This window comes from Scyliorhinus canicula, chromosome 18 (assembly GCF_902713615.1).
Source record: "Scyliorhinus canicula chromosome 18, sScyCan1.1, whole genome shotgun sequence".
Classification (NCBI taxonomy): domain Eukaryota; kingdom Metazoa; phylum Chordata; class Chondrichthyes; order Carcharhiniformes; family Scyliorhinidae; genus Scyliorhinus; species Scyliorhinus canicula.
The window spans coordinates 75,844,202-75,858,118 of NC_052163.1; the positions used below are offsets into that span (position 1 = coordinate 75,844,202).

Here is a 13,917-nt window from a genome sequence, read left to right on the forward strand (position 1 = left end):
TGAGTCATCAAAATGACTGGTGTATCTGCAGTTTATCATTTGAAGGGATTTTTCCTTTCAATGCTTAATTGCTCTAAGCAATGAGATTCACCTCTGAATAGTAGCCTGATTTTTACTGCGGAAAGCTGCAGGTGTGGTCTGTTTCTACGTTCGAAGGAAATGTATTGCTGTCAGTACAGAGAACCATTTAACCTGGGAGTCAGCTGCATTGTCATCCAGAGAGCAATCTATCACTGCACGCTTTCAGTCTTCAGTAACTAAACAGGTCATTTACCCGGATGACAACAGCATTAATTGCACGGTTGTGATAGTTGCTGTAGAAGGAAAAGGACACTTTTCCCAAATCCTTATAATGCTTGAGCTTCTAAAAAGTTCTTCCTGCCGTAGATTGTAAAATCTTCGAAATGTTTGATTTTGTCTTTTAAGTTCCAGTTGTGGGACCAGAGGAAAATTGAGAAATAAATTTGTATTTATGTAACTCTGAAATATATAACCGCGCGAGTGTGAGATGTGTTGGCAATGTAATCTGTAATCCTATTTGCCCAATAATCATGATACAGGGGCCCGAGCACATCTACACCTGGAACTTTGAAACCAGTACCCCGTTCAGAACCCCATGAGACCAGCAGTGGAGCCAAAGTGGAGAAGCGGTTAGTACAGATGTAATACTCTCACCTGCTGCCTTCTGTATATTTTGCAAGTTTGAACAGGAGATTAAGGACAACGGGGTTGAGAGGCTTTGGTATGCACAACACCAAAGGTAATGATTAAAACAATGACAATGTCCAATATTTAGGAATAAATTAAACAAATGGTCTAAGAAAGTGGGTCTAAGAAAGTGGACTAAGCCAATGAGGGAAAGGGGCGGATTAGGGCTACTGCTTATTCTGCAAGTTAACACCAACATGTGCTGATTAGGTCAAACAGCTTGTTCCTGAAATTCTTTGAAAGACTACAGTATCTATGCTGTTTCAATTTTTATTTGTCCATCATTTTTCCCACCGCCTCTCCTGTCCTCCCCACAATATATTTTTTTAATTATTTTATTAAAGTTTTTCATTTTATACAGTACAAAATACAGGGGGGCACGGTAGCATACTGGTTAGCACAGTTGCTTCACAACTCCAGGGTTCCAGGTTCGATTCCCGGTTTGGGTCACTGTGCGGAGTTTGCACTTTTTCCCCTGTGTCTGCATGGGTTTCCTCCGGGTGCTCCGGTTTCCTCCCACAGTCCAAAAATGTGCAGGTTAGGTGGATTGGCCATGCTAAATTGCCCTTAGTGTCCAAAAAGGTTGGGTTGGATGGGTTACTGGGATAGGGTGGACGTGTAGGCTTAGCCAGGATGCTCTTTCTAAGGGCCGGGGCAGACTATGGGCCGGTGCAGACTATGGGCCGAATAGCCTCTTCTGCACTGTAAATTCTATGATTCTGTGAAAATAAACAAATCTGTGTTGACAAAATACAATTTGCAAAAGCCCAACATTGGAAATATTTTATTGGAATACTTAGTTTACAAAAAGTGATTGTCATGTATTTACATATGTATAGTTCTTTTACCCTCTTTCCCCCACCCCAGTCGATTGGTTCTCCCTCCTGTTTTAGTGTTGTTTTGGGGTCTTGTTCTATTTCATTCTATTTGCTTGTGCCCGTCCCCACAATATTTTGAGTTCTTGGTTGAAAAAATCTTTCCATTGGTACAGTGTTCTCACCAGTACCTCATCAATTGACCATTCTTCGTGTCAAAGCCTGTGCCACATTATCAGCAAACTAACTTGACATTAGGGTAGTTCATATCGAGCCTGATCCTGTCCTTTATTTATAGAACAAAGGGAGAAACCCTAAAGAAGTTAGAGGACCCTTGGTGTATTTTTAAAAAATTAATTTAAGAGATGTGGGCTTCGCTGGCTAGACCCAGCATTTGTTGCCCATCCCTAGTTATCCTTAAGAAGTTGGTGTATCCTTGAGAAGTTGGTGGGAAGTTCCTATTTGAACCGCTGTAGTCCCTGAGGTGTAGGTACACCCATAGTGCTATTAGGGAGGGAGTTCCAGTATTTTGACCCAGCAACAAAGAAGGAATGGCGATATATTTCCAAGTCAGGATGGTGAGTGACTTGCAGTGGAACCTCCAGGTGGTGGTGTTCCTAGCTATCTGCTGCCCTTGAATTTCTAGATAATAGTGGTCATGGGTGTGGAAGGTACTGTCAAAGAAGCCTAGGTGAGTTCCTGCAGCACATCTAGTAGGTGGTTCACATGGCTGCCACTGTTTGTCGGTGGTGGAGGAATTGAATGTTTGTGCAAAGGGTGCCAATCAAAGTCTACTTTGTCTTGGATGGTGTTGTTGGAGTTGCACTCATCCAGGCAAGTGGAGAGTAATCTATCACACTCTTGACCGTGCCTTGTAGATGGTGGATAGGGTTTGGGAGTTAGGAGGTGAATTACTCAACGTTGGATTCTTAATCTCTCACCTCCTCTTGCAGCCACAGTATTTATGTGGTTAGTCCGGTTAAGCTTCTGGTTAATCCAGTTGAGGTGGCGGCAATTCCGGCAGCATTTTAAATTAGGTAGGATTTTGAAGTTGGCACCAATCTGCCTGAACCACACGTTTGAGCTGGCAAATTTGAATGCCAGGTTTCGAGGCCGGATGGATAAGGGGGTGGAAGGTTTGGGGGACTTGTTTCCGATGGGGCGATTCGCGAATCCAGAGGAGTTATCCAAGAAGTTTGGGCTTTCACATTCGGAGAATTTAGATATCTGCAGGTGAGGGACTTTGCGTTTCGGGTAGTCTAATTGTTGAAGAGGGTTTCTCTGAAGAGGAATGGAGGAGGGGAGCACCTCGGGGGCAAGTGGGAGAAGGAGTTGGGATGGAATTAGATGAGGGGGTGTGGTGTGAGGTCTTGCGTAGGCTGAACACTTGTTCATCGTGCACAAAACTAGGGCTAATACAGTTAATGGTGGTGCATTGAGCTCACTTAACTAGGGCAAGGATGAGTCGGTTGTTTGGGGGAGTTGAAGGTAAATGTGAGCTTTGTGGGAGGAGCCAAACAAATCTTATGCAAATGTTCAGGGCATGTCCTGAGCTAGTGAGATTTTGTATTTCCTTCTTCAGCACCATGACGGCGATTCTACAGATGGGATTGGAGCCCAGCCCCCCGGTGTTCTATTTGGGGTGTCTGAGCTGCCGGAGCTGCATACAGGTGCGGGTGGATGTCTTCGCCTCACTGATCGCTCGCAGGCGGGTGCTGTTGGAGTGGAGGTCAGCTTCTCCACCCAATGCCTCGTGTGTCTGGGGAACGTATAGAGTTTTTGCATCTTGATAAAATTTATTATACGTTAAGGGGCGCAATTGAGGGATTTTATAAAAGATGGCGTCCTTTCATTCTGTTTTTTTAAAGAGCTAGTAACCATCAGCTATTAGGGGCGGGGGTTGCTGTTTTGTTTGAGACTGTGTTTTGTTTTATTTTTATTATTATTTATTCATTAAAAATGTTGAATAAAAATATATTTTTTAAGTTTCTGGTTAATGGTAACCCAAGATGTTGATAGTGAGGGACTCAGAGATGGTAATTGGATGTTAAGGGGGAATGGTTAGATCCTCTCTTGTTGGAGATGGTCATTGCTTGGCAGTTGTCAGCCCAAGCTTCAATATTATCCAGGTCTTGCTGCATAAGTCATTGAAGGTGGTAGAGCAGTTAATAAAGTATATAGTATCTGAGGCTTCAGGGGAGGCGGTGGCATAGTGGTTTTGCCGCTGGACTAATAATCCAGAGACCCAGGCAGATGATCTGGCTTCAAACCCCACCACGACAGGTAATGGAATTTAAATTCCAATAAAATACCTGGAATTAAAAGATTGTCAATTGTCGTAAAATCCCACCTGGTTTACTAATGTCCTTTAGGGAAGGAAATCTGCCATCCCTATCTGGTCTGGTATACATTTGACTCCAGACCCACAGCGATGTGGTTGACTTTTGAGCGCAATTAGGGATGGGCAATAAATGCTGGCACAGTCTGCGACCCCCACATCCCATGAACGAATAAAAAAAAAAGAAGTGGCATTGAGAACAAGAGTAAGGAGGTAATAAGTCAGGCGCATCTGGAAACTGTTGCATCAGGCACTATAGCTGAGGAAGGATATGAAGGCATTGCAGAGAGTACAGAGGAGATTCACAGAAATGATTCCAGAGATAAAGAACGGTAGCTATGAGGATAGATTGGAGAGGCTGGGGATGTTTTCCTTGGAGAACAGAAGGCTCAGAGGAGATGGAGGTATTCGGAATCCTGAGGGACATGGACAGGTCAATCACCCAAAGGCTGGTTGGAGTCTGGATCAAACCTGAGAAGGTGGTGGTGGTCGAAGGTTCAATAGAGGTATTCAAGAGGGAATTGGATTGCTATCTGAAGAGAAAGAATGTGCAGGGTTATGGGGATACGGCAGAGGATTGGGACTTGGTGGAATGCTCTTTCAGAGACCCAGTGCAGATTCGATGGGCCAAGTGTCCTCCTGCACTGTAAAGATTCTGTAACGTGCAGTGATTGAATTGTAGTACATCCACATTTATAATAACGTTGATTACAGTTTAACTGCCCCACTCTTGCTGACTGAGGAACTGTAAATAAAGGTGTACTTTAATCCAGACAATGATTTAAGCCATTTTTCCACAGTGGGCGGTCAAAGTCCCGCAGTCGGTCAAGGAGCAGGCGTTCAACCTCTGGCTCAAGCTCAAGATCATCACGGTCCTCCCGCTCTTATTCCAGATCACGGTCGCAGTCTCGATCCCGTTCACATTCACGTTCATATTCTGGTTCACGTTCTAGGTAAGAGCAAAAAAAACAGCACTGGATTTGGATTTTGGATTTTGTTTATTGTCACGTGTACCGAGGTACAGTGAAAAGTATTTTTCTGCAAGCAGATCATTAAGTACATGAAAAGAAAAGGAAATACATAATAGGGCAACACAATGTACACAATGTAACTACATAAACACCGGCATCGGATGAAGCATACAGGGGTGTAGTGTTAATGAGGTCAGTCCATAAGAGGTTGGAAGAGTGAGTAAGCCGGGTGGGAAGGGTCTTTGATTCTGCTGCCTACTTTCCCGAGGCAGCGGGAGGTGTAGATGGAGTCAATGGATGGGAGACAGGTTCGTGTGATGGACTGTGTTCACGACTCTCTGAAGTTTCTTGCGGTCTTGAGCCGAGCAGCCAAATAGGCTTTCTATGGTGCATCTGTAAAAATTGGTAAGGGTTAATGTGGACATGCAGAAATTCCTTCGTTTCTTGAGGAAGTATAAGCGCTGTTGTGCTACCCTGGTAGTAGTGTCGACGTGGATGTATTAGGACAGATTTTTGGAGATATGTACCCCAAGAAATTTGAAACTGCTAACCATCTCCGCCTTGGCCCCGTTGATGCTGACAGGGGTGTGTACAGTACTTTGCTTCCTGAAATCAATGGCCAGCTCTTTAGTTTTGCTGACATTGAGAGATAGATTGATGTCGCTGCGCCACTCCACTATATAATAACAATAATATAATAATCGCTTATTGTCACAAGTAGGCTTCAATGAAGGTACTGTGAAAAGCCCATACTCGCCACATTCCGGCGCCTGTTCGGGGAGGCTGGTATGGGTTCTCTATCTCCCGCCTGTATTCGGACTTGTCGTTATTCGAGATCCGGCCCACTATGGTCGTGTATTGTCAGCAAACGTGTAGGTGGGGTTGGAATCTAATGTTGCCACGTAGTCGTGTGTGTACAGAGATTATAGTAGGGGGCCAAGTACGCAGTCTTGCTGTGTGCGTGTGTACACATTCGTTTCGAGGTGTATCCCACATTTTGTTATTCCCCATCTTGTATCTGCTAACGGTTTACGTTACCCCGAAGTTGATAAATGGCTGCCACCTCCGGACGCACACTGATCCTCTCAGTGTGAACTTAATTTTTTCAAGCCTGAGAAACCTGGCCATGTCGCTAACTCATACTCCCGATTTCGGGGGCTCCGAGTCCCTCCATGGTAAGAGGATCCATTTCCGGTCTACAAGGAGGCAAAGGCCAAAAAGTCAGCTTCTTTGGCCTCCTGGACTCCCGGATCTTCCGACACTCCAAAGATTGTCACCTCCGGACTCCCTCGTGTTTAGCACCGTGGAGATAACATCAGCAAATCCTTGCCAGAATCCCCTAAATTTTGGACAAGCTCAGAACATGTGGACATGATTTGCGGGCCCTCCTGCACACCTAACACACCTGTCCTCTACCCCAGAAAACCTGCTCATCCGGGCCACCGTCATGTGTGCCCGGTGAACCACCTTGAATTGTATCAGGCTGGGCCTGGCACATAATGAGGATGTGTTGACTCTGCTCAGAGCATCCTCCCACAGACCTGCCTCTAACTCCTTTCCCAGCTTATCTTCCCACTTGCGCTTCACAACCCCTATCTGGGTTCCCTCCCACTCCATAGTTCTTTATAAATTTCCGAGACCTTCCTCTCACCCGCCCCCATTTTAGAAACTACCTTATCCTGTATCCCCTTTGGCGGTAGAAGCAGAAAGGTCGAAACCTGCCTCCATGCAAAGTCCCTTACCTGCAGATAGCCAAACCCATTCCCACCCGGCAATTCCAAATCCTCCATACAAGGAAAGCTCCCATTAATAAGCAGGTCCCCCAGCCTCTCAATCCCTACTCTGCCAGCTCCGAAATCCCCATCCAAACTCCCCGGGACAAACCGGTGATTGCCACAAATTGGAGCCCACACCGCCACTCCCTCCACTCCCATATGCTTCCGTCACTGTGCCCAAACTCTGAGCTGCCACCGGTCTTGTAGAGTACCGAGCCGGCGAGAACGGCAGAGCTGCTGTTACCAGCGCTCCTAAATTTGTGCCCTTGCATGATGCCCCCACTACCCACTTCCTAATCATAGTTATATTTACCGGCCAGTAGTAATTCCTAAAGTTCGGCGGGGCCAAACCCCTCTGCTACAAGAGCACTTTCCTTATTCTCATGGTTTTACCCGCCCACACAAACCCAGAGATCACATATTAACGTGCTTAAAAAAGGCCTTTGGTATAACAATAGTGAGACACTGAAAAACAAACAAAATCTCGGGAGAGCCGTCATTTTTACTGTCTGTGCCCTTCCCACCTCCAAAAGTCTTCCTTCATTTGCTCAACTAACCAGGTCAGATTTAATTCATGCAACTGCTCCCATCCCCGAGTCACCTGGATTCCCAAGTATCGGAAATTCCATCCCACCACTTTAAACTGCAACTCCCCCAGCCTCCTCTCCCACCCCTCGCCTGAATCACACAAACCTCACTTTTTCCCATATTCAATTTGTACCCCGAGAACCGGCCAAATTCCCCTAAGATCCACATAATCTCTCCCCTCCCCCCTCGCGGGTCAGAAATATACAGGAGTGGGTTGTACGCATGTAACGAGACCCTGTGCTCCACCCCTCTGCCCAAACTAGCCCCTTCCACTCCTTTGCCACTCTCAGCACCATTGCCAATGGCTCTATAGCCAAGGCAAACAACAGTGGGAGAGTGGATATCCCTGCCTTGACCCCCGGCTCAGTCTGAAATATTCCGAGCTCACCCAGTTCGTCCGCACACTCTCCACCAGCGCCTGATTCAGCAACCGTACCCAATCTACAAAACCCTACCCAAACCCAAACCACCCCAGGACCTCCCACAAATACTTCCACTTCACCCTGTCGAAGGCCTCCTTCGTGTCCATAGCAAACACCACCTCCCTCCCCTTGGAGGGCATCATGATGACATTCAAGAGCCTTCTAACGTTGCCCGTTAACTGCCTACCTTTGACAAATCCTGTCTAGACCTCCCTTCACCCCCGGAACACAATCCTTTATTCCCGAGACCAAAATCTTGGCCAGCAATTTGGCGTCAACATTTAGTCGGGAGATTGGTTCATATGACCTGCATTTTTCTGGGTTCTTCTCCCGCTTCATGATCAATGAGATCGAAGCCTGTGACATTGTTGGGGGAAGAACACCCCACTCCCTAGCCTCATTAAATACCCTCACCAGCAGCAGGCCCAGCACCCCAGAAAACCTCTTATCAAATTCCACTGGATGTCCGTCCGGTCCTGGGGCGTTGCCCAACTGCATGGCCTCCAATCCCTCTATTACTTACACAATCCCGATCGGGGCTCTCAGCCCCTCCACCAATCCTTCCACCACTTTCGGAAACTCCAAACCCTCCAAGAATTGCCTTGTCCCCTCCACCCAGCTGGGGGCTCCGACTCATTCAAGCCAACTGTAAAATTCCTTGAACACCCCGTTCACCCCCGCTGGGTCCAAGATCGTGTTGTCCCCTCTATCCTTCACTTTTCGTATCTGCCTGGTCGCCACCCTTTTCCTGAGCCTTTCCTGTGGATATCACATCACCTCCATCTGCAGCTTCTGCCTCTCCCAGTCAACAGATTTGACGGTCATGGAATCTTGAGATTAAAATTAATGAGCACCAGGATATGTTATACAACTCTTAACCACAAACTGTTGAAATTTAATTTTAATTTAAAGCCCAAGAGGTTTTGTTAAAATCATTTTTGTTTGTCTTCTTTCAGTCGCAGCAGGTCAAGGTCATCGCAGAGCAGGTCTCGCTCACACTCTCGCTCAAGGTCGCGATCCTTTTCACCAGGAAAGAGGCGGGTATCAAGGTCACGTAGCCAGACTCCACCGTAAGTGCACGGAAATGGTGTGTTATCTATTACAAGATTTTGCAACATAGCGGAGGATAAAACGATTGAGTACAGTCCATGGGTGATTGGTCACAAATGAGCTATGAAGGCATTGTTCACAAATTAGTTTGTTCATATTCCACTGTTCCCCTCTCTCTGTACATACCTTGTGTAACAAAAAAACCACAGCTGCACAAAGGGTGATAAACTTGTTCACCTTATTTATAATCTGACTTTGAGCCATGGCTTTAGCTTCTCAAGAGAGTAAACCTGCTGTTATTTAATATATTGGTGTTGCGCAGTGGTTAGCATTGCTGCCTCACGGCACCGAGGTCCAAGGTTCGATCCCAGCTCTAGGTGGATTGGCCACGCTAAATTGCCCCTTAATTGTAAAAAATGAATTGGGTACTCTAAATGTATTTATTTTTTAAATATTGGTAGCCTGTCTATTTGGGAGGTTGTAAAGGAAGTGACAGTGGGAAGTTGGGTAGTGACTGCATGCTGAAACTGCATTCTAAAAAAAAAACAAAAAGCTTGTATTTAAAAGACACCTTTCATGGCTGCAGGACAAAGCACGTCCCAGATTTAAGTATTTTAAGTGCAGTAACTGTAGGAAACCGGTCTGTACCAACAGAAATGGCACCAGATTGTTCATCTGTTTACTGTACAAAAGGCCTGTGTGTGTACATGAAAAAAAAAAGAAAAATGAAAATCGCTTATTGTCATGAGTAGGCTTCAAATGAAGTTACTGTGAAAAGCCCTTAGTCGCCACATTCCAGCGCCTGTTCAGGGAGGCTGTTACAGGAATCGAACCGTGCTGCTTACCCCTTCAAAGATTTCATCTTGTATCAAAGTGGGGTAACAAAGAAACAGTACAGCACAGGAACAGGTTCTTCGGTCCTCCAAGCTTGCGCCGATCAGGTGTCCTATCTAGACCAGCCGCCTAAATCCTTCTATACCCCGTCTGTTCATGTGTCTATCCAGATGAGTCGCTAACGTATTTGCCTCAACCACCTCACTTGGAAATGCATTCCAGGCTCCCACCACCCTCTGTGTAAAAAAAAAAAAACCTTCCCCCGCACATCTCCACTGAACCTTTCCCCACTCACCTTGAACTTGTGCCCCCTTGTATTTGTAATTTCCTCCCAGGGAAAAGCCTCCATCTGTTCTCCCTATCTATGCCTCTCATAATTTTATAAACTTCTATCAGGTCGCCCCTCAGCCTCCATCTCTCTAGGGAGAACAATCCCAGTTTATTCAATCTCTCCTCATAGCTAATACCCTCCATACCAGACAACATCCTGGTAAACCTTTTCTGTACTCTCTCCAAAGCCTCCAAGTCCTTCTGGTAGTGTGGTGATCAAAATTGGATGCAGTATTCCAAATGTGGCCTAACCAAAGTTCTAAATAACTGTTCGAAATAATTTGCGAGCTTTTAAACTCGATAACCCATCCGATGAAGGCAAGCATGCCATATGCTTTCTTTACCACCATTTCCACCTGAGCTGCCACTTTTAAGGATCTGTGGACCTGCACGCCCAGATCTCTCTGTGTGTCGATGCTCTCGATGGTTCTACCATTTATTTTATAGCTCCCACCTGAATTGCACCAAAATGCATCACCTCGCATTTGTTCAGGTTAAATTCCATCTGCCATTTCTCTGCCCAACTCTGCAACCTATCTATATCCTGCAGTATTCTCTGACAATCTTCATCACTATCCGCAACTCCTGCAATCTTAGTATCATCCGCAAACTTGTTAATCAGACCAGATACATTTATATATGTTACAAACAGCAGAGGCCCCAGTACCGTGTATGTGCGTGCGCATGGTTGCCGTCTCCAGCCCGGCACAGAGCAACATGTTGGGGACTTTACAGCGGGCCACGTGGAAGGAGGTAGGCCCCCTCCAGATCGCCGCCAATCGAATGCCCCCGATCGCGGGTCTGGTCTCCGTGGAGGAACCCCCGACCCCCCACCAGGACGTCCACAGCAGCCGCGGGTCCGAGCTCCCGCCGGATGGTACCAGGTTAGAACCATGCCGGCAGAACTCAGCGGCAGTTCGGCCTGTTGCCCGCAGAAAATCGCCATGGGGCCTATTTCAGCGGCCCCCGACCAGTGCCGCGGCGACCGCACAGGCTCAATTGGCGCTGAATCTCTGGTCGCTCGGAGAATCCCGCCCCCTATCTCTGAGAATCTTTTCCAACAATTTCGCTATCACTGACGTCGAGCTCACTGGCCTATAATTACCTGGGTTATCCTTGCTACCCTTCTTAAAAAATGGGACAACATTGGCTGTCCAATGTAGGGGTGGGTCAGAAATTTATTCTGCTGTTAATTGTAGTGAAAGAGTTGGGGTTATTTGGTGTTGGTGCTGGCTTTTTTCTCTCTTGGCATCACTATTTTATTTTACTTTCATCAAAGGAATACGTCAAATGAAATGTTATCTATACCCTGTTCTCCATGAATTGAATCTTCAGAAAACTTTTGAATTTCTGCTACATAATAAAGGGAGGTAAACTAGAAAGCTGAATATTTCCCGTATCAAAGCTAAAGTTTTGTCCCAGGATTGTCCTCATACCTCGTAGTAGATTCTCTTTGTTTTGATAATGCACTTCATGTCCAGATTGTGTTAAAATTTATACCTCAGCAAACTAAAACTGGGTAATGGACCCTAAGGCATTGACAAGCTCTCTTGGAGCATTTTGAAAAAGGATTCCTCAGGACCAGGGCTAGTGTTCAGCAGTTAGACCATAAGATATAGAAGCAGAATTAGACTATTCGGCTCATCAAGTCTGCTCCGCCGTTCGATCATGGATAATATGTTTCTCATCCCAATTCTCCTGCCTTCTCCCCGTAAGCCCTAATTCCCTAGCCTCTTTCTCCAAATTGACCAATTTCTCCTAAAAAGCAAATAGCCAGCTGCTTTAGAGGAGGGTCAGGATGATTCTTCCTGCAATGATGTTCAAGACAGGACACAGAGAATGATGCTGGGAAGCTTTGCGATGTGATTCGATGAAGTGTCAGTGTTGTGATCTGGTTCTTCTGAAAGGAACATCAAGGTTATGGAAATAAAAACACAAAACACTGCAAAGACTCTGCAGGTCTGGCATTATCTATAGAGGGAGAAACAGAGTTAACATTTTCAGTCTGTTTAACTCTTAGTTGGTGGAACGAGTTTTTAAGGAGCCTCAAAGAAGTACTACGGACTTGGAATGTTAACTCTGTTTCGGGCAGCGTGCTGTGCAGGTAATTAAGTGGATCTGTAAAGACTTAATTACCTGCTACTGCTCGCATTCTAAGCATTGTCTGGCATCTTTGAATTTGTCTATATATATGTTTCTGGAACATACTCTTCATTCACCTGAGGAAGGAGCACTGCTCCGAAAGCTAGTGTTTGAAACAAACATGTTGGACTTTAACCTCGTGTTGTAAGACTTCTTACGGGAAAAAAATGAATTGGGTGCTCTAAAATTTACAAAAAAATACAACTGTTTCTCTCTCCACATGTACTGCCAGACATAGACTCTTTCCAGTATTTTTATTACTGATTTCCAGCATCTGCAATATTTCACTTTTGTTCGGGATTACTGAGATGTATTGTGAAGAAATGTACCCAGAGAAAGCGAGAGAGATAATTTTGTTTGAGGTCAGTTAGCCTCCAGGTCTCAATGGAATGAGAGAAAGAGGAAGGGAAGGGAAAGAGAGACACTGAGAAAAAGTAAGTGTATAAGTCAGAAGGAAAACTCCAAATGTAGAGTGATTAAGAAATATACAGAATCTGAGTTGAGAAGAAACAAAAGATTTGCAAAAGAAATTATAAAAGTGTGTGAACCATACAAAGTGAGACAGAATGAGTGAAAGCCAGAGAATGGGAGACAAACTGAGACAGTGAAAGGAAGAAGCATATTTTCCTTTTGTCTCAGTAGTACTTACTTGGCAGATAAGGTGGTATTATTTGTAAAATAAATTAATGTTGTCCATTGCAGAGCTCAGTGAGAGACTAAAACTCTTGCACATTGCTCTGTCTGTCTGAAATGTGAATGTTAGGTTTGCTGCTGTCACTTCGTGAGGTGCATGTTATGGAGTAAATGATAACATTCGGCTTTAGCTAACTTCTCATGGAGCCAACCAGACAAAAAGCTGCTCCTACAATAATCTTCATTGCATAAAGAATATTGAGAGTGAGCTTCACTGCCTATCATAATGTGTTAAAGGAGGTTGTATCTCCAGGACTTTGCGAACCAAATTTTACACCTTTTGTCATATCTATGAGCCTGATTGCACTCCTGCTCTGTAATTCCATCATGTCCAGGTAGTTGATCCTGGTTTGGTATATTTGCCTCTTAAATTTTTTTTTTATATTCCTCCTGTCCCATAGCTATACACCAACCATACTCTCATTTTCAAAGAAAACTTCTCTCTAGTGTTCCCATACATCCAAGATGATGCCAAACCTATCCCTTTGTTCAGGTCACTGCTGGCAGGCCTGATGTATTGTGACACACTTGCCTTTTAGTGTGAGACTTCAATGTTATGTTGCCCATCATCAGTGGCCTTTAATCAGTGCCTTAGCTTTTGCCCACTTTTCACTGGTGGTGATTACTCTTTGTTTGGAGACCTTGATCACTCTGAGCAAAGCATTGACACTTTGTTCCAAAACTCGGCAACTCTCTAATGACATCCAACTTTTTGTCAGGATTGTCGGATTCCAGATCTAAGATAATTCCAGTAATCAGCTATTGACTGAGCTCTTGAACAAGAATGAAATGCTCTTACAAGTTGTTCCAGCTGTTGCTCAAGGATTACCTGTGGGGAAACTCTTCATTAGGATTAATTTATGGATGTCTTGTTTTCTTGCAGCTCCACAACAGGACTTGGAGGTGGTCCTGTCACCCTCACTCCTGATCACAGACTGGGGGAAGAAAACAAAGGACATCAGCTGTTAATGAAGATGGGTATGGTTAACTCATTCTACTTTTAGTCATGAAAGATCCTCAATGTGTCACATTATTGCCTCCCATCCAGAAGGGTGGCTGGGGATGTTTACCCAAATTATTAGTTGGTCAAAATGGTGTCACCAAAGCAAAATACAGGCCTAGTTTTGTAGTTTATTGTATTTATTGAGGGACTGTTACAGATGAGTGCTTTTCAAATAGCTGTTACTTACAAGACTTGCAACAATGGTAACATCCCAGGGTATTCATAGCTAATGTAAGTACAGCTGAAAG

At 45.0% G+C, this 13,917-nt stretch overlaps 1 protein-coding gene across 3 annotated transcripts in view; it reads left to right on the forward strand.

Annotated features, from left to right (window-relative positions):
- Nucleotides 1-13,917, forward strand: part of LOC119952858 (calcium homeostasis endoplasmic reticulum protein) — a 142,838-nt gene that overhangs the window by 120,520 nt on the left and 8,401 nt on the right. For all 3 annotated transcript variants that reach the window (XM_038776416.1, XM_038776417.1, XM_038776418.1), the window contains exons 14-17: nucleotides 561-650; nucleotides 4,662-4,814; nucleotides 8,574-8,687; nucleotides 13,550-13,644. In XM_038776416.1, the coding sequence (XP_038632344.1) occupies nucleotides 561-650; nucleotides 4,662-4,814; nucleotides 8,574-8,687; nucleotides 13,550-13,644 (452 nt within the window). The remainder of the gene's footprint in view (nucleotides 1-560; nucleotides 651-4,661; nucleotides 4,815-8,573; nucleotides 8,688-13,549; nucleotides 13,645-13,917) is intronic.